Source organism: Oryctolagus cuniculus, chromosome 6, assembly GCF_964237555.1.
Source record: "Oryctolagus cuniculus chromosome 6, mOryCun1.1, whole genome shotgun sequence".
Lineage (NCBI taxonomy): Eukaryota > Metazoa > Chordata > Mammalia > Lagomorpha > Leporidae > Oryctolagus > Oryctolagus cuniculus.
The window spans coordinates 56,750,703-56,770,231 of NC_091437.1; the positions used below are offsets into that span (position 1 = coordinate 56,750,703).

The 19,529-nt window shown below is 45.3% G+C and overlaps 1 protein-coding gene across 3 annotated transcripts in view; it reads left to right on the forward strand.

The window, feature by feature from the left end:
* DOCK2 (dedicator of cytokinesis 2) overlaps positions 1-19,529 on the forward strand; it is a 464,436-nt gene that overhangs the window by 218,416 nt on the left and 226,491 nt on the right. For all 3 annotated transcript variants that reach the window (XM_051843586.2, XM_017341248.3, XM_070076408.1), the window contains exon 27: positions 7,023-7,118. In XM_051843586.2, the coding sequence (XP_051699546.1) occupies positions 7,023-7,118 (96 nt within the window). The remainder of the gene's footprint in view (positions 1-7,022; positions 7,119-19,529) is intronic.

Consider the following 19,529-nt stretch of genomic DNA (forward strand, 5'->3'; position numbering starts at 1 on the left):
ACATGGCTTAACAGACCCAAGGAAAGTGATTCACAAGCCCAAAGTAGATAAAACTGAGAACCGCCTGATGTAAAGCGAAAATTCCCCCCACTAAAGTTTCAAGAAATGATAGGACCCAGTGTCCTGGCGATCAGGGTGAAGAAGAGGAGCTCAGAGGAGTTCAGTCAGTGGGACGTCTGGGTAAGAAGCATTCTGGGACCAGTGTTGGAGCCCCGCAGGTTAAGCCACAGCTTGTGCCACCAGCATCCCCCCAAATCGGAGCACCAGTGAGTCATAGCTGCTCTCCTTGTGACGCAGCTCCCAGTCTATTGTGCTTGAGAAGGCAACGGAAAATGTCTCAAGTGCTTTGGCCCCTGTTACCCATGTTGGAGACCCAGATGAAGTTCCTGGCTCTGGGCTTCAGCCTGGCTCAGTCCTGACCATTATGGCCGTTTAGGGGAGTGCACCCGCAGGTGGAAGAGCTCGCTCTCTGTCTCTCTGTCCATTTGGGTTGTGAACCAATGAGTGAAAGATATCTTTGTTCCTCTCTCTGTGTCATTCTCTCTTTTTAATAAATAAAATAAATCTTTTTTTTTTCAAAGCAGTCTAATTATATGCAGCTCTTTCATGGGAGAGTTGTTCTATAAAAGGGATAAAGCAGTGTATCTGGGCTTGGAGACACCACAGACCATGGCAGGCAGTGATGCCACCCACAGTAACAGGTTGTAATCATGGCGCACCTTAGAAGCTGACCACTGCTGGGTTCTGACTTCCATCCCACTCAACTCCTAGTATGCTGCCAGCCAGGCCTTAACCCTTTGGACAGTGGGTCAGAGCAGCCTAGGAATGATTTGCGTATGTTGATATTCAAGTCTCTCCAACCAGCTCACCTGTAGCAAAGCTCGTAGACAACAAGCTCTGCCCAGATGCTCGTGGTTGGCAGTCAGCTCTGGGGTTACTCACTTGGGGTGAGAGCACAAAGCCACGAATGAAAGAAGGCCAGGAAGCAGCTCCAACGCGGAAGCGAGAGTGCACCACAAGCACACAGGGGGAGGCACTTTGGAGGAAACAGGTTCTGTGAGAGAAAGAACTCTTTTAAAAATAGAGAAGAAACAACTTGGAAAAACAGAAGAGACCATCATAAGTGAAGAAAATGATAGCATAAAACACATTTAGTGGCCGGTGTTGTGGCTCACTAGGCTAGTCCTCTGCCTGCGGCGCCGGCACCCTGAGTTCTGGTCCCAGTTGGGGCACCGGATTCTGTCCCGGTCGCTCCTCTTCCAGTCCAGCTCTCTGCTGTGGCCCGGGAGTGCAGTGGAGGATGGCCCAAGTGCTTGGGCCCTGCACCCCATGGGAGACCAGGAGAAGTACCTGGCTCCTGGTTTCCGATTGGCGCAGCACGCCGGCCGCAACATGCTAGCCATAGTGGCCACTTGGGGGAGTGAACTAATAGAAAAAGGAGGACCTTTCTCTTTGTCTCTCACTGTCTAGCTCTGCCTGTCAAAAATAAATTAAAAAAAGCACACTTAGTGAGCTAAAAGGAATCAGATTTTTCCAAATTTCTTTTCATCCTTTTTGGGAAATAAAAACTATGTAAAAAGTGGGTATTCTCTGTGGTTTACAACTGGGATGAGAATGGCAATGGCTGGAGCTGGACCAGGCTGAAGCCAGGAGTCTGAAAGTCCATCAGGGTCTCCCACATAGTTGTAAGGACACAAGGAGTTGGGCCATCTTCTGCTCCTTTCCCAAGCACATTAGCAGGGAGCTGGATCAGAAATGGAGACAATGAGATGGAATCAAAGCAATGCCCATTTGGGATGTCATTGTTGCAGGTGGTGGCTTAACCTGCAATTGTCATTGATCGAAGACAGGTAGACTTTCTACAGAACAATAAAAACTATAACCTGTAGCAAACCAGCAAACAAACATCGAACTTGGTTATTTTCTAAAATTTGACCACAAACTCTACAGGATTATAAAATTTGTGATTTCTTAGCAGCTGTGAAAGGTTAATGAAATGAAGCTACATTTCCGGAAAGTGTATAAGGGTCTCCCGTGCGGGACTGTCATGGTGTAGCAGGCAAAGCATCCCATATGGGCCCTGGTTCATGTCCCGGTTGCTCCACTTCCAATCCAGCTCCCTGCTAATATGCCTAGGGAAGCAGCAGCAGACGGGCAAAGTGCTTGGGCCCCTGCACCTATGTGGGAGATTAAAACTATTATTAACTTCTAGCCTGATGCTGTTGTTCTACCTACTACCTGCTCTAACCTGAGGTCTTTCTTCCGTTTAAAAAAAGGGGGGAGGTTTGAGGGTGAGCATTTGGCCTACTGGTTTGGACACTGGTTAGGAAGTCTGCAGCTAGTACCACAGTGCCTGGGCTTGATACCTTACTCCAGCTCCTGACTCCAGCTTCCTGCTTCTGCAGACTTCAGAGGCAGAGATGATCATGGCTGAAGTAACTGGGTTACTCCCACCCATATGGGAAACCTGGGTGGAGTTTCCTGCTCCTGTCTCATTCTAACCATTTGGGGAGTGAAACAGTGAATGGGAGCTCTCTCTCTCTCTCTCTCATTCTAAAATAAATAAAATTTTTTGCAAAGGATGGTTTTGCATGAACCAGGGAGATAGTCCAGACATTGTAGCACCAAAGGGAGATTTTTCTGCTTGGTGTTAGCAGAAGCATTGAAAGGAAACTTAACAAAGGGCATACATTTCACATAATTTGATTCAGTGTTATTAAATGTATTTTTGTTCTTTTACTGTTCTTGAAACAGTACAGGAAATCCATTGGTTCACTCCCCAAATGGCCGCTATGGCCGGCACTGCGCCGATCCGAAGCCAGGAGCCAAGTGCTCCTTCCTGGTCTCCCATGTGGGTGCAGGGGCCCAAGCACTTGGGCCATCCTCCACATCCCTCCTGGGCCACAGCAGAGAGCTGGACTGGAAGAGGAGCAATGAGGACTAGTACCTGGAGCCCCAACCGGGACTAGAACCCGGGGTGCCGGCACCACAGGCAGAGGATGAGCCAAGTGAGCCACGGCGCCGGCCCTAGCTCTCCTTCTATTGTGTTAGATAGTAGGTTTGTGCATAAATTCCTTGCAGATATCATGGCCCGTAATTATTAAAGGAAAAAAAATCGCCACAATTTGCAGTGTGTTTAGGTTGGATGGATTGATTTCGTTCCCAGGGCCACAATGAGAAGACTGATTTTGTCATTTTGATTACGAGCCACCGCATACTTCGGGCATGGAAGACACTTTCCTGGAGTTTCCCTCCACTTGCCTGGCACTGGAGCAATTAACAGTGGGTGATTTGTGGCTGTACTTTTATGGCCTAGCACAGGTTTATCATCTTGAAAGTTTTCCATTTGCATATATGCTATACATTCTTTGGGTGACATTTCGCTATCACCAGAGTTTAGATTATGCATTACCTTGTACTGCGCTTTCTGCTACGTGCTGAGAATCTGCAAGCCCAGCCAAAATGCTGCTGCAGACCAAGGGGAACAGGAACTGCAGCCTCCACTTCCTGAGGGTGTGCTCCATGCCAGCCGTTAGTTTTGGGGACTTCAACCGCATTACCTTATTTATCCCCCAAACCCATAACCTTGCAGCTTCTATTATTTGCCCCATCACATAAAGGAGGTGAAACTCAGAGAGGAAAGGCAATTTGCTCAAGTTCACCCAGCTCAATTTAGCAGAGTGAGGATTGAAACTCAAGTTTATCTATTCTCAAAACAATGTTACACAGCCTCCCATATTGCGAGCTTTCAGAGAGAAATGAATTGAATTTGACAGTTTTCCACTTTTAAATACCAAATTCTTCAGCATTTTAATTGCTGCTCTGTGGGCTAAAGAGAAATGGTTATTTAAAAGGAAAAGGGGCAGGAGGTCGAGAAGCAAGGGGGGTTTTAATATCTCTATTGCTAAGAGAAAAGATGTAATCCTGGGGGGAAAATCATACCAAATGGAGTCCATTAAATAAATTTGATGAAATTGCAAAGGAATGCAGAGAAGATAAGAGAGTAATGAATACATAGCACTGAAGATTTTCTAAAAAAGGAAACAAAAGATCAGAAGTCACTTAAAGAATTAGAAGTTGGCCCAGATGAAGTCAGGGTGTATCCATCCTGTAGGAGGAAGAGGCTGAGGAAGCCCCATGTGTCACCCAGAGATCTGTGGTCAGGCTCCAGTCTGCCAGGAGCAGACAGTACCGCCAGACTGCTGTGTCTGAATCTTTTCCCTCCTGACTTCCTGGCTGGGTGACCATGGATAAGTTACTCAACCTATCTGATCTTCAGCTTCTTCATCTGAATAGTGGAGATCATAATGTTGCTTATCTTGATGTGAAACAAGGTAAAGTGCTTACAGGGTGCCAGGCATGTAGTAAGCACTTGAAAATGTTAGCTATTGTTACAGCCATGAAAATCAATTCACATAATACAAGAAATAGGAAATTGTAAGTCAACAGGAAGGCTTAAAAACAGAGAAGGAAATGAGGGCAGAGTTTCAGCTTCAGCCAAGGAGTGTAGGCATGTGCTGTCTTGCCTGACCCTGAGCTACAGGAGCTGTTTTGTGGGGAGTTTACGTCTAGAGGGAGATTGAGGTTTTGAGGGACTTGATGGTGAATGGGAACTTGTTTCTGTAAAACATAGAGTTGGGGCCAGTGTTGTGGCGCAGTGGATTAAGCCACCACGTGTGAGGTCAGCATCCTGTATCCGACCACTGCTCTCAAGTCCTGGCTGCTCTGCTTCCAAAGCAGCTTCCTGGGAAAGCAGCAGGTGATGACTCTAGTGTTTGGGGCCCCTGCCACCCATGTTCTCGGCTCCTAACTGACTTTGACCTGGCACAGCCCTGGATGTTGTGACCATTTGGAAAGGAAACCAGGGGACGAAAGATCTCTCTCTGTCTCCCCCTCTCTCTATAACTCTGCCTTTCCAATAAACAGATAGGGGATAACCCACATGCTCTAACGAAAGCACTGATGACCATGCCTCTGCTGTGGCTCCACAAGGCTAGAGATTAGGTAACATGCTAGATACTTGAGTCTACGGTGGAGAGAGAACACAAGCTGTGGGTGACTCATCTTTGAATGCCAACAATTATTAAAACCTGATAAGAAGGGGAAACATAAAACATTTTTAAATAAGAATTTTGTATTTAGAGAGAGAGAGAGAGATCCTTCATCTGCTGTTTCATTCCCCAGATGGCCACTGTGGCTGGTGCTAGTCTAGGCCAAAGTCAGGAACCAGGAGCTTCATCTTCAGCTGGGTCTCCCATGTTGGTGCAGGGACCTAAGCACTTGAGCCATCCTCCGCTGCTTTTCCCAGGACGTAAGCAGGGAGCTAGATCAGAAGTGGAGCAGCTGGGACACGAACTGGTGCCCAGTGAGATGCTGCCATTTCAGTTGGTGGCCTTACCTGCTATGCCACAATGCTGGCCCCATCTTCCAAATTTTTTATGTATTTATTTAAGGGGTGAGGAACTGGAAAGAAAGAGAGAGAAAGAGAAAGAGAGAGAGAGACAGAGAGCGCACGAGCCTGAGAGCCTGAGAGCCAGCTCTCAATTACTGTTTCACTCTCCAAATCCTGTTATGGCTAGCAGAGACTGGGTACACAATCCAGGTGACATATGGGTGGCAGGGGCCCAATTACTTGAGCCATCCATGTTGTCTCTGAGGGTGCACATTAGCAGGAAGCTGGAGTCAAGAGCCAAAGCTGGGTCTTGAGCCCAGGTAATCCCCTGTGGGACAGCGCCTTAACTGCTAGGCCCAGTGCCTGCTCTGGGAGAACATTTTCCAATACATACATCACTTTGTTTTTCTTGCCTACAAATTCATTTTCCTTTCATTAGTTTCACAAAAAGACCAAATCACAGTTAAGTTGCATGCAGCAAATGTTCATAGCATGCTTATACATAAGCATGAGTTGCCATCCAGTTTTTTCAGGCATCATCTATTTGACACTTTCTTTATGTCAGGCTTTGGCTGTGTCTGGAGACACAAGGCTGTTCCCAAACTCAGGCCTCCATCTCTATAGAGCTTCACAGTCTATCTTGCCATTGTTCTCCAGCAGCAGAATAATACACATAACATTCAGAAATTACTGATACCCAGGTTCTGTCTAAGACGTACAGAATCTGCAGCAGAGGAATTGCACGTGTCGCTTCTATGTTCATGTGAACCTTGAGAGAACCTCCCATGTTGTATTGGTGAGAAGGTCAAGGATCAGATGTATTAAATGGTAAGTGAGGTCGCACAGCTGGCAAGTACAGCATTGGAACTCAGACCCTGAACTTCTGTACCTGCAACCCCAGAGCCTTTCCACTTGACTGTGACCACCTTAGAGGATGCATGGACAAAGCTCTATGCCCAAAATCTTTGCTGATAAACTGATCTGAGGATTTTTGAATATGCATGAAATCTTCCCTACCACAGCAAAAGGTTGAAAAGCATAAGTCGTACAGAAAAAGTTCATGAACTTCTACTCAAAGGGGCCAGAAACCTACACGTTATAACATGCCCCACCATGGATTTCCTTCCCTCAAGTCAGCTGCAGATGCGTAAGCTCTCCCATGATAGTTACGATTGCTGTCACATAACTCTTTCCCTGCGTTCAGAGACTATGGTTCCTCTCTTTACCTCGGGGTGGAAGTAGCTTCTGCTGTTGGTGCTTCAGCTTCCTCATCAGCTATGCAACCAATTTCCTATGTTAAGTTCCTTCCTTGTTGGATGAAGAAACCAAGGTTTGGGAAGGTAAAGAAACAATGCGGTGCAGGGAATTGTTGTCAGAGCCAGAATCAGAATCAGAAGATCCTGATTCCAGAGCCTTTAAGAAGTTCTTAATCACTATCATGTTTAAGGTGACTGGGGAATTCCTGGTGCCCAGTGCCAGGAGGCACTGCTGGTGATGATGGTGGCAGTGGTGACAAAAGTGTTGTTCGTGGTGGTAGTCACCACTGTCTGATCACTACTATCTGTGTCCTTTGGGAGACTGTCTACCCAGTGTCCTGGTTATCACATAGGTGTCTCTGACTGTGTTACAGGCCTTCACCTACCACCACATCCAAGAGATTCTGGTGCAGCTGCTTCGCACAGTGAACAGGATGGTCATCACCATGGGTCGAGATCACGTTCTGATTGTGAGTAGATCCTTTCTCCTTGTCAAATGTTTGAAACTCTTCAGGGTCTATGACCAGTACCTTGTTTGTTGGGAGGTCTGCTTTCTCTCATCTGGTTGGGAAGACATGAAAGTTAACACAAATTGCTGAACTAAAATAAGACTCAAGACTTGTCTGCCAAGTTGCATGGACTAGCAGGTGTAGAATATCACTGGTAAAGACAGAGAGGCGAGAAAAGCATTTGTAAGTGGACAACATAGACTGTTCCAGATGTGTGTCTGCCAAGAACCTTTTCTTCTGGCCTGGAGTCAGGCAGTACCCAGACTCAAAGGCATGTCAGCTTGTTTTTCTCGGTGGTTTCTGGTTATCTCTGTCCATATACCATATATGCAATGTAATTCAAGGTCACTGCTGAATTTGGGGTTATTCTTTGGCACACATTGTGTTCTGATGATCAGGAGATGCCTTCCCCACAGTCTGCTTGTTTTCTGTTCTCAGAGCCCATCTCTAACCCTTTAGCCTCTGCCTATCTTGCTTTAAACCAAGGACCCAAAATTTGGGTGCTTATAGAGCTCAGTCACCAACCTAAATGCCTATGTCCAAACATGTCACTCCTGTGCTCAAATCCATCAGTGGTTTCCCATCCCACTCAGAATGAAATGCAAGCAATTTCCAGGCCTGAAATGTACTCTTCCCTTACTCATTCATGTGTCCCCCCCAACACTAAAACATGATTCTGTTTGCTGTTCCCTTGGCCTTGTTTTCTCATTGTCATCATTTCTTAGCTCAGAGAGCTTCCCTGCCCTGACCATCCTGTCTGTGATACCAGCATCTCTCCATTCTCTTTCACTCTCTATGCCTTACTTCTTTATTTTTAATTAGTATTTATCACCTGCAATGCAGATCATTTTATTTTTTTTTCTAGCTTTCTTGTAAAAATATGAGGTCCAGGAAAGTAAGAATTTTTGTCTGAGTTGTTCATTGCTTTGTCTCCAAGCCTTGAATGAATGAGTGAGCAAATGAATGAAGCATTCCTGGCAGGAACTGGAGTGTTTAAAGAGGACAAGTGCTACTCAGTGCTGACTGATTCGGCCATATAGTTGCTGGAATCTCAGTTTTTTTTTTTTTTAAGAAAAGATGTAAGCCCCATACTTTGTTTGAAATTTCCCGGTATTTAAGCATTCACAGCTAATTTAAAAAAAATGTTAATAAGCACAATATGACCCCCAAACAGTTGGATTTGGCTTTTGAGAATGTGATCTGGGTACTGTACTTGTACAATGAGAGCCAGGTTCGGAGATGTTAAATGACAGTACCCCATCTTCTTGGATGTTCAGTAGCTCCCCACTGCCTACCAAATTAAATCATAAATGCATTAGCCTGGCCATTCTCAGCTTCTGTAGTCTGGTCTGGCCACAATCAGATTTTTCAGGCTTTTCATCTACTTCGCATCATGGATCCAGAATATAAGATACTGAGTGTTGTTCAAACAGGAGCCTGAGAAGCAGCCTAGTGTGATCATCTTTTTTACTCATTCTATTCTGTCTACCCCCATCTATGCCTGTTTACTTAATTTGTATCATGTAGGGTTAATGAAGCGGTAACATCCACAGATGCCAGGCACGCCAGCATTCCTGGGCCACAGAGCCGTGGAAACTGGTTTGCCTCATTTGTCTCACTTAGTACCCTTCTGCCTTAGAAGTATCCCCATTTCTTACTCACTTACAAGCTTCCCTGCACAGGGTTCCCATAACACACCTTAGATAAGCATTTTATGACCTCCCTAATCTTTATTCCCTTTCTTTGCAGCATACCTAAAGATGATCATCAATCCCTTTGGCTCCTTCCGTATAGAGCAGGCTCTTACCTCTGTCTTTGCTTTAGAGTAGTGATTCCTTAAAACAGGGCATGGATCATACAAAGCACTAAATAAGTGGTGTCTATTGTTATTTTCCTTTCTGTCGGGTACAATGAGTCTCTCTGTCCCTTTGCATTACTGACACAGGCGAATGACCACCGCGGGACTCTTGTTCACGGCTGCCAGTGTTATGCGCCTTTTATTTGCTGCTCTGTTCTGGTAGCTGATCCTTCCAACGTTCACTTCTCACCTCTGCCCAAGTCTGTCCTAGGACACATCTATATTCTTTGTTTTTTTCGACAGGCAGAGTGGATAGTGAGAGAGAGAGACAGAGAGAAAGCTCTTCCTTTTTGCATCTCCATAATTCGGTTTAGAACATTACTTTTGCCCCCAAAATTTCCATTTCTGGTCAACTACAGCCCCCACAGGACCCCTAAACAGCTACTATCTGCTTCCCATTTTCTTTTTCAGGAAATTTTATATAAATAAAATCATACAATTTAAGGGCTTTTGTGTTTGGCGTCTTTCCTTAGCATAATGTTTTGAGGTTCATCCATATTTTAAGATTTATCAGAACTTCATCCATTTTCATTTCTAGATGATGTTACATTCTATGAATCTGCCACATTTCATTTATCAGTTCACTAGTGATAGATATATAGATTGTTTTCAACGCTTTGCTATTATGAATAATGCTGCTATGAACATTCAGACACAAATTGAACGTAAACATTTTAATTTTTCTTGGATGGAAATCTAGAAGCAGAATTGCTGGTGCATATGGGAAGTGTATGTTTAACTTTATAAGAAACCACCAACTGTTTTACGTAGTAGAGTTGTACCACTTTACATTCCTACCAGCAACATGTGAGGGTTTTATTTATCCACATCCCCACCAGTACTTAGTATTGTCAGTCCTTTGGACTGTAACTATTCTCCTAGATTTATAATAGTTCTAGTGGTATTTCACTGTAGTATTAATTTGCATGTGTCTGATGACTAGTGATGTTGAACATCTTTTCATGTGCTCTGCTTCTTTTTCTGGAGTCATTTTTATCTGTGAACTTGTCATAGCTCCTGTCCTATACCACAGACTTTGAAGGCTTCTGTTTCCCTAGAACATGAGGGTCATAAGAAACCTTCCTTGTAAGGCTGCCATGAGAATTGAACAGCACACTACAGGAGAAGCATTTGCACGTGTGTTTCTTGTGCACAGTATTTATTTATTTACTCATTCAATATTTTCCAAGGACCTCTTATTAACTCAGCACAGACCTGGAAATGACTTAGGCATAGTCACTGAAGCCCACTGCACACTCTCTCTAAATTCAGGATCTCAGCTTATAGTACCATCATCCTCCTTCTCATTCACCTGCCTAACCCTTCTAATCGCCTACCAAATCCTGCTTTTTCTGCACCACCGACATCGTTCCTTCCTACTTGGGGGTGGATCAGCTGCCCCTACCCTTTGCTTTTTATTCTCAGTTCTCCCTTGCAAGGATAGGTCACTGTGCACATTGACATTAGTATACCGTAAGGTGGTTTTTCTATTGTGCTACCCTCCACATTTTGCAGGGACCAAGTTTTTCTCATTCTTTTATCCTCGACACCCGGAAGGGTACCTGCACGGAGTGAGTGTTCAATAAATGTGTGTTGAGCGAACGGAGGGACTAATAAATGAATAAATGAGTGCAATGCTCCCTGGAAATGCAGTGTATTTCACACCTTAATATTTTTAGTATTCTTACCCCTCTAATTGCTTTTCCTTCTTCAACCAATGCATTTTCTAAATATTGGTAACTTAGTTGCAGGCATTGTGGTGAAGCAGGTTAAGCTGCCACTTGGAACACCTGCCTCCAATATAAAGGAGTTCTGGCTCCTGTGTTTCTGATCCAGCTTCCTGCTAATACACCTCGGAAGGCAATAGAAGGTGACGTAGGTACTTGTGTCCCTAGCAGCCATGTAAGAGGCCTGGATGGAGTTCTGAGATCCTGGCTTTGGCCTGGCAAAGCCCTGGCTGTTGCAAGCATTTGGGTAGTGAACCAGTGGGTGGAAGATCTGTGTGTGTGTGTGTGTGTGTGTGTGTGTATGTTCCACTCTCTGTCAGTCTGCCTTTCTAATTAATTTATTATTTAAAAATATTTGGAACCAGCTTTTCAGGAAATAAAGGAGTTATGTAAGGAATTGCCTGTTCAGAATTTCCCTGCTGCCTGGGCTGATTCTACAAGCTTTGCAGAGGTTCTAAGTTGCCAGCTGTGTCATTAGTCTCAATGACTCTGGAATTTGCTAGTGTAATTACAACAATAAGATTGCTGAGTGGGGAGTGTTAGAGGCGTGCAGAAAGCACACCTCACTAGGAGCAAGAATGTGCTTGAGGTAGGGTAGCGGGGAGAAACAAACAGATTTTTCCTGATATTGCTTCATTTTCATGCAATGGACCTTTCCAACAATTCCTAGAATAGAAACATCTCAAATTAGACTATGATGTTAGAAAGTAATTACTCGGGGGTCAAGGGTCCCTGTCTTAGCTCCAATGGCACCGATTTAATTTCAAATTGAAATTTGACAAGGAGGATAGATCCCCATTCCACCCATCAGTTCTAATTTTCCAGGTGTGATTTTTATTGGTTAGTTTCCATTGCTTGGGAATATGAAACAATCAATATTTATTTATGACAAACATTAGACTTGTCTAGTGCTTCTGAAATTTTGGGGAGGCCCCCGTTGCAGGGGGCAGCTGGTTGCAATTCACATCATTTTGGAGGGCTAAATAGTGACATTTTTTATTTGCAGGTATAGGAACATTGCAATGAAAAATAATTAGCTATTAAAATAACAGGAAGCATAGAGCCAGGATGGATCATTTCTTGGGCTCAGTGCACGGTAATTATTATTTGCTAGAAATGACTATTCCTGATTGGTTTGCAGTTGACCTGCCTGAACACTGAATTGTTGGTGGTGACAAATGAGCAGAAGTAAATTTTACAAAAACCAAAAGTAAGCACCTTTTGCATGACTGGTGCCTGCTCTTCCCCATGTTATGGGTCTAATCTTTAAGATAACTGCTTGTTTATTTAAATGACCAAGGAATTTGGCTTGAGTCCTGAAGAAGGTGATGAGGTAAAATAGGAGAAAGATTCTGCATTCTTTGTAAAAAGAATAGCCTCTGTGACTTTGTGCCCATTTAACCTCTAGATCTTGGTTTCTTCCGTGCAATGAACTACCACATTTTTGAGATCATTTTCATCTATGGAAGTTTCTTGATTTGGCCAATTCCTGTTCTCATTCCCTGTCTCCCAAACTCCTGAGTCAGGAATCTAAAATAGATTTTGCTTCATGTGCCAATTCTGGTTGATTGCATATGGCTGCCTGTAGTACTATGTTGAGAAGGATTTATAGGTTATGTCTTTGCTAACTGGGAAGAAGTGCTGAATTGATTAGTGATGTCTGTCATGGTATAAGATTGAAGAACAAGGATGTAAGAAGATAGTTGCAAATATTCTGTATTGACTGAAATCATTAATGTTTTCTTAGTCTAGTCAAAAAGCTGTCATATAACTGATATTCTCTTCTACATATTCTTGCCTCCTTTTAGAAGGCTGGGGTGTAACAACAAGGATAATGGAGAAAATAAATAACCTCAGGGAGCCTACATTTTACAAGGTATCAGTTTCTGTATGTTCCATGCCATGATTTATCAAAAGTAAGATACTCAGGGGTCAATGTTGTAATGAAGAGGGTTAAGCTCCCACTTGCTATGCAGGCAATCCATGTCAAAGTGCTGATTGACATCCTGGTTGCTCTGTTTCAAATTAGCTTCCCACGAATGCACCTGGGAAGGCAGAGGAAGACAGCCTAAGTATTTGGGCCCCTGCCACCCATGTGGGAGAACTGGATGGAGTTGTTTTCTCCTAGCTTCAGCCTTGTTCACACCTGGTTATTGTGGTCATCTGGGGAGTGAACAAGAAGATAGAAGAGCTCTCTGTCTCTCTCCCTTCTCCTCTTCTCTCCTTTTCAAATAGATAAATATTAATAAATAAGTGCTCCAAGATTTTATGTGCCTATAAGAAAGAGAAGATATCACCAATTATACTATGACATAGAGGTTATCTTCAGAGATATTACAATATGAAAAAAGAAAATTTGATTCAAAATCCCTTGAATCACATCTTGGGTCCTCTCACAGAGGTAACTGTCATAGTCTGCTGTTGTTCGGCAGAATAGACTGACTGTTGGAGGATGAAAATTTCATGGTCAAAGTCATACAGCCAGTAACAATGGGGCAGGACATGAACTGGGGACACCAGGGCCGTGTGTGTTCATCCCATTCACTGCCATTCCTTCCAGGAAGACCTGCTCCTGTTTCATCTATCTCAGGGCAGCAGCATGAGGGAAACTTCCCGGCTTGTGTGTGCACAGTGAGGGGTGACTCCAGGAGCCTTCCCTGGCCAGGTGCCTCCTGCCACTGACTGCTCTAGGGAAGGCTGTGCCCTGCCTCCTGCCCCTCCAAGGCTGGGGATGGACAATCCCATAGGGAGCATCAACCAGGGAACTTAAACACGGCCAGAAGTTCTTGGAAGAAAAATGATCCAGTAATTTTGTTGAAATTGGGATTAGCTTTTATTTCGGGTAGTTAAAATAAGCCTCTGGGTGATATATTTTGAGCCTAATTACCCTGGTTTTCACAGAGGAGTCTATTGAGTGATTAAATAAAGGTAAATGCAGCTGGCTTCAAGCCAGCTCCAGAAATCTAGAGCAGTTTGTTCAAAAAAGTAAAAAGAAAATAGAAATCTGGAAATCACCCCATCCTCCACTGCTCACCCTCACAATAGCACTGAATTCTGTAGAAAGCACCTGCACAGTCAGAGAGCCTGGGCCTCCCAGATCTCCCTTCCCTTTCCATTCCTGGGACTCCACTGGGAAATGGCTCTTCCATTTGACTGTTCTGGACCAGACTGTGAGCCCTCGGATTCCAGGTGTTCGAGGCCGCAGCAAGACAGTTACTGCCAGCTCCTCCCAACCCCAGGCCGCTGAGAGCAAGTGTGAGCATGGTCTGGGACATGAGAGGGTGTGGTTCCCAGCCAGAAGGGTTGGTAAGCTTTTTTTTTTTTAAGGGAAAGGGTTTATTGAGGGAAACCCAACACACCAGAGGGAAGGGGCAAAGAAGGAAAAGAGAAAAAGAGAGAGAAGGAGAGTGTAAGAGAGACAGCGAAAGAGAAAGATCAAGAGACAGAAAGAGACAGAGATCAGGAGATGGAGAGAAAGACAGCCACGTGCTCAGGAACAGGTCCTTTTAAAACTTTGCTGGGGAGTGGGCGGGGAAGTAGGAGCAGCGGATCCCATTAGGATGGGGGTAGGGCTGACACTGGTGGTTGGGCCACGTGGCTACTGGGCTTCCAGCAATTGCAAGTGCAGCGGGGGCTAGAGCCTAGGATGGTGTTGGGACTGCACCATTTTACTAACATTCTCCACTTTTGTTTTTTATAAAGCATGAGTTGTATGGGATTACATTAACCCCAAAAGTCCTAGAGAGGCAGAGAGATGATGATCTGTCTTTAGAGCTACTTCCTGCTGACATGGGGTGACGAGGTACTCTTCGTTGGCCTGGGGCGATGTCTCAAGCCGCTGTCTCCTGTGTGGGGAGCTGAGTATATCTCTGTAGCAGCATTTGGTTGACCGCCTGGTTGCTGAAGGCTTTGGTTCGTTCCATTATCACCTGCTGTAAACACTTAAACAGACACTTTGGTATAAAAGTCAGAGTGAGAACAGCAACCAATGATCCTAAGAGTGGCATTAACCAAATAACGAGAGGATTTCATAGAGGCAAGGAAATGGGGAGGGGAGGGCTTTGGACCCTTGTGAAGACTGTCTGGTGGATGTGGTTTAAAGCTGGTCCCAGCCAAGACCGGGAGAAAAGCCACTCATCTTTTGCAGGTAACTGGGTTTGTCTGTGGAGAAAATCCTGAACAATCATACAACATTAAGTGGGGCAGAGGACCATCAATACACACAGGTCGGGAGCAGAGCCATTGATGTTAGAGTAGAGGCTATGATTACAAAGGAATGAGGCCCCAGGTAGGCTAGACAGGGTCTAGAACAAAGGACAGAGTCATTACTAGAAAACCTAAGAAAGGTGCTATCTAAGCCATGACTAAGTTTTCTGATTGAGAGGCAAATAGAAACTGACAGAAGGGGCTTGATAATAATCAGGTGGGCTTTAAGACCTAGTCAGTCATGAGGCCCAGACCTATGTATCTCTTCACATGGGGTACATCCTAAGGGAGGTATGAACCTCCTTGGAGAAGACACCCTGTTGGCTTCCATTATCTAGCAGGCCTGGGAGGAGAGCTGGCCAGGTAAAGGCAGGTGGCATCTCTAACAGGAAATGTATAGTTCTGCCTGCAATATTGCTGACCCTACTTGGCTGTTCCCTCAGTAGTGATGGTTATTTTGGAAGGTGGGCTGAGTGAAGGGCTTTTCAGCTCGGAGCCAGCAAGATCTGTGGTTCTGACCTGGACGTCCTTAGACTCCTGAGCAGGTCCATTTCTGGTGACCCAACTCTTGGCTGGCAGAGCTGCCAGGGCTCTTCATAAGCTGACTTGTGCTGAAGCCCAGGCTTAGGTTGGTACACTCTTAACCTTCACTGAGATACCCTGCAGCTTGTGAGAAAACAGTATGTCCCTGTTCTTAAACACCTATTATGCAGTCTTTGACTACTAATACCTAAAGTCATTCTCATGGATTCAACTGAAGGCATCAAGAAGCACCTTAAGCCCAGTTGTAACAGTGCCTCACGCATGGCATTTACCGAGGTGAACTAAGCAGCAACTTTCATTAACCTGTAAACAGCACAGAATGCTTAATGATTTCAGGGTGATGTTAGCATGTGTAGGATCATTCTTCTAAATTCTGGTAATTAAACTGTAAACAACTGTAACATTGAAAAAAGAACCTGCGCTTATTTGAATGCTGGTACTTACGAGATGGCAGGTGTAACAGAAGAGGACATGTCTAGCATGGAGACTTTTGGAGGCAGAGGGTGTCCCTTTCTCTGTCCACACCAGCAGCTGAAGATCTCCCAAATCCAAGGTATAGCCATGATCACTTCTCATTGCCACCACTGCTACATCTCTCTAAAGGACACACGGCCTCCTCCCTAATTATCTGTGGCTCCAGTCTTCACACTGTAGCCAAAATGTTGTTCTAAGACACAACCACCTGCATGAGAAAGTGTCAGTGGCTGCACGGTGCCCAAGGACAAAGGCCCAACTGCTCACTGCCACCCTCTGGGTGCCCAGACTGGCCTACCTCTTTCCCAAGTGTCCTTTAACTACCTTTCTTGGACTCACTCTATGGAACTACTGCTCTGCGGGGCCTAGAACACTCCTGACATGTTCTGAGCCCTCCTCATGCCTTTCCCTTTGTCTGGAACATACCCCCTTTCCCTGTCTTCCATACACTAGCTACCTCAATAACTACTGTTTCCTCTTACTGTCATGGCTAGAGAGGCACAACTTGACCTACCTTCAACTTAACCAAGTTCAGACCCTTTTGCTCCCCTTAACCTGAGCTGCACCGGTGTGCCCATGACACTGTTGTGAGAAATCTCCTCCTGTCTGAGAAACACTGTATTGCAGATCCCAGGGACCACCTCCTGAATAAGTAAGGCCTTACTGTCTACGTTTATTTACACCCAAGCCGTTGCTCCTATCCTTAGTGCGCAGGTGCTACTCTTGCTCCCCCATGGCATGCTTAGGCAAGGAGAATCAGGGAGGAGAGAGCGCTGTGCTTAAATAATTGGCGTAAGTGGAAAAGGAAGGCAGGAGAGTGTGCTCTCTCTTCCTGGGATGTGAATGTTGGTCATCACCGTAGTTACCATCTGTGGAGCCCTCGTGGGACAGAGATGGTCTAGACCACTTCCAGAGCATTATCACACTGAATCTGGGAGGTTGGCCAAAATTTGTATTCTTTCTCAAAGCAGAAACCGCCATAAGGGGGCCTGATCACCGTGCCCAGCTGGAGTCTGTATCATATCCAGTTCTGCCACAACTCGAGGCAATGTCTAGGAAATTGGCTTCTTTAGGTAAAATTAATTTAATTGAGAAAATTCTCAAGTGTGTGTGTGTGTTGTTATGTTAGAGAGAGAGAGAGAGAGGCCGGCGCCGCTGCTCACTAGGCTAATCCTCCACCTTGCGGCGCCGGCACACTGGGTTCTAGTCCCGGTCGGGGCACCGGATTCTGTCCCGGTTGCCCCTCTTCCAGGCCAGCTCTCTGCTATGGCCCAGGAGTGCAGTGGAGGATGGCCCAAGTGCTTGGGCCCTGTACCCCATGGGAGACCAGTAGAAGCACCTGGCTCCTGCCTTCGGATCAGCGCATTCCGCTGGCTGCAGCACACCAGCCGCGACGGCCATTGGAGGGTGAACCAGCGGCAAAGGAAGACCTTTCTCTCTGTCTCTCTCTCTCACTGTCCACTCTGCCTGTCAAAAAATAAAAATAAATAAATAAATTTAAAAAATCAGAAAAAAAAGAGAGCGAGAGACAAGTTAAGAAACAAAAAGGAGACCTGAAATTGTATTCAGTAGCCAAAAGGTGACACATCAACTGGGGGTAGCTTGGTTACTGCCCAATACAGTAATGGGGATGGTGCACACATCCTGTGGGTGAGGAAACTTTGCTTTAATAACAGTTTTGGTAATTGCCTATCAGAGGGCTCTTACCCTAAAATATACTTGCAAAAAAAAAAAAAAAAACCCAATAGATTGCTATCTCAACTTGCAAGGAACCAAGAGCATGTTTGGGCACAAGTCATTTATCAAGGTCAGCTTCATGGATCTGTGCCTGGTCTTATACCCTGAAAAGTTTGAACAGGTGGCGAGGATAGGCCGGGTATTTTCACGGAAGCCGTGTTTCTCGTTTGTCCCATCCTGCAGTCTGTGAAAGCTGTGTCACTCCCTAGGCCACCTTTCTTCAGTGTTCCTTATGTGTTGTCCATGTCTTAGAACATCACCACGTCCTCTGGAAGTTTTACTTTATCTTTGCTCCACGGTAAACCGAGACCCATCAGGAAAGGGGTTGGGGCTCCTGTCTTTTCATCCGGAGTTTGATGTGTAGCAGGCACTCACTCCTGGTTTGTGGGAGTGAATTAATGGAGAAAACAAAGGAATGGGACAGGTGTTACGTGCGTTGATCCCCCAGTCAGGATGCCCACCTTCCATGTCAGGGCGCTGGTTCCAGTCTCAGCTGTTTCACTTTCAATCCAGCTCTCTGCTAATGCTCCTGGGAAGCAGCAGGTGGAGGCACTTAGTTCCTGAAAGCCATGTAGGAGACCTGGATTGAGTCCCTGGCTTCAGCCTAGTCCCTCACTGGCTGTTGTGACAATCTGGGAAGTAAACCAGCAGGTGGAAGATTCTTTCTCTTTTCCTCTCTCTCTCTGCTCTCTCTCTCTCTCTCTCTCACACACACACACACATACATTCTCTCTCCCCCTTCTCCCTCCCTCCCTTCTTCCTTCCCTCTGTCACCACTCTGCCTTTTAAATTAATTACTTAATTGTAAAAAAGAACAAATGAATGATGAGCTTTGAGAAGTTCTGATTTTAAAAGGTTAATTTCATCCCAAGCTTTTCCATAAAGATCTTTTATTTATATAAAATTCTCAAATACTTATATCGTACTAGCTCTGTGATTGAACTCTTTGATAAATTGAAGTGAGAGGGCTATGGCATAAAAGAGCCTGTTTTATTCTTTATACCTTCCTTTCTCTTCCGTGATGAGCTACAGAAATTTCCTGGATTTTAGACAGCTGCTGCCTTCTCCCTAGTCTGTCCAGTGGGGCTGCCCTGGCCTGTAAGTAGAGGCTGACCCAGGATAATAAAGATGCTGAGGTCACTGTTGATGCTGTGAGTATGTCACACCTAACTCAGTAACACGTCTCGTGGCTCTGCAGAGCAGGTGCGCTCAGGCCCCGGGGAAGCTGATGTCGGAGCTGAGGCCTTTACCCACCACACCAGGGCTGCAGCTGTCAGCACCCAGAGTAGGTGAGACAGAGACCGTTTGGGAATTGCACAGCCAGTGCTGGGAAATGCAGCCACACAGACTGCCCAGTACGTCATTGAATCCTAATGAAATTACCTCTAGAGAGCTCAGTGCCTTTCGGCTTCTGTTAGTGAAGCTGGACAAATCAGATTTTGGACAAGCGATTTTACGTGCGCTCTTAAAGGTAAGACTCCACGGATTCTCTTGTCCTATTTCCTGGCACAGTAAGAGAGGCCAGCTTTTTATTGTCCTTGGAGAACTTTAGAAACAGAGCATCTACCATGGGGCATTGGCTGAGTGCGTTCAAGGCCAGCTTTGCTTTCTCAGGGCTGTGGACTTGGGGGGCCAGTGGTGGAAATTGAAAGGATTTGACAGGCCGGGAGCTGGTGTCCTCTTTTCTCAGGGAGCGAGGAGGCCTCATTCCACAGCTAAGTCTCTTCACGGCTCAGAGCCTCACTTCCCTGGTCTGGAAAAGGAGGTTAATAATGGCTATTACCTGCCGATCTCGTGGTGCAGATTGGATAAAAACAAATGTGAAAA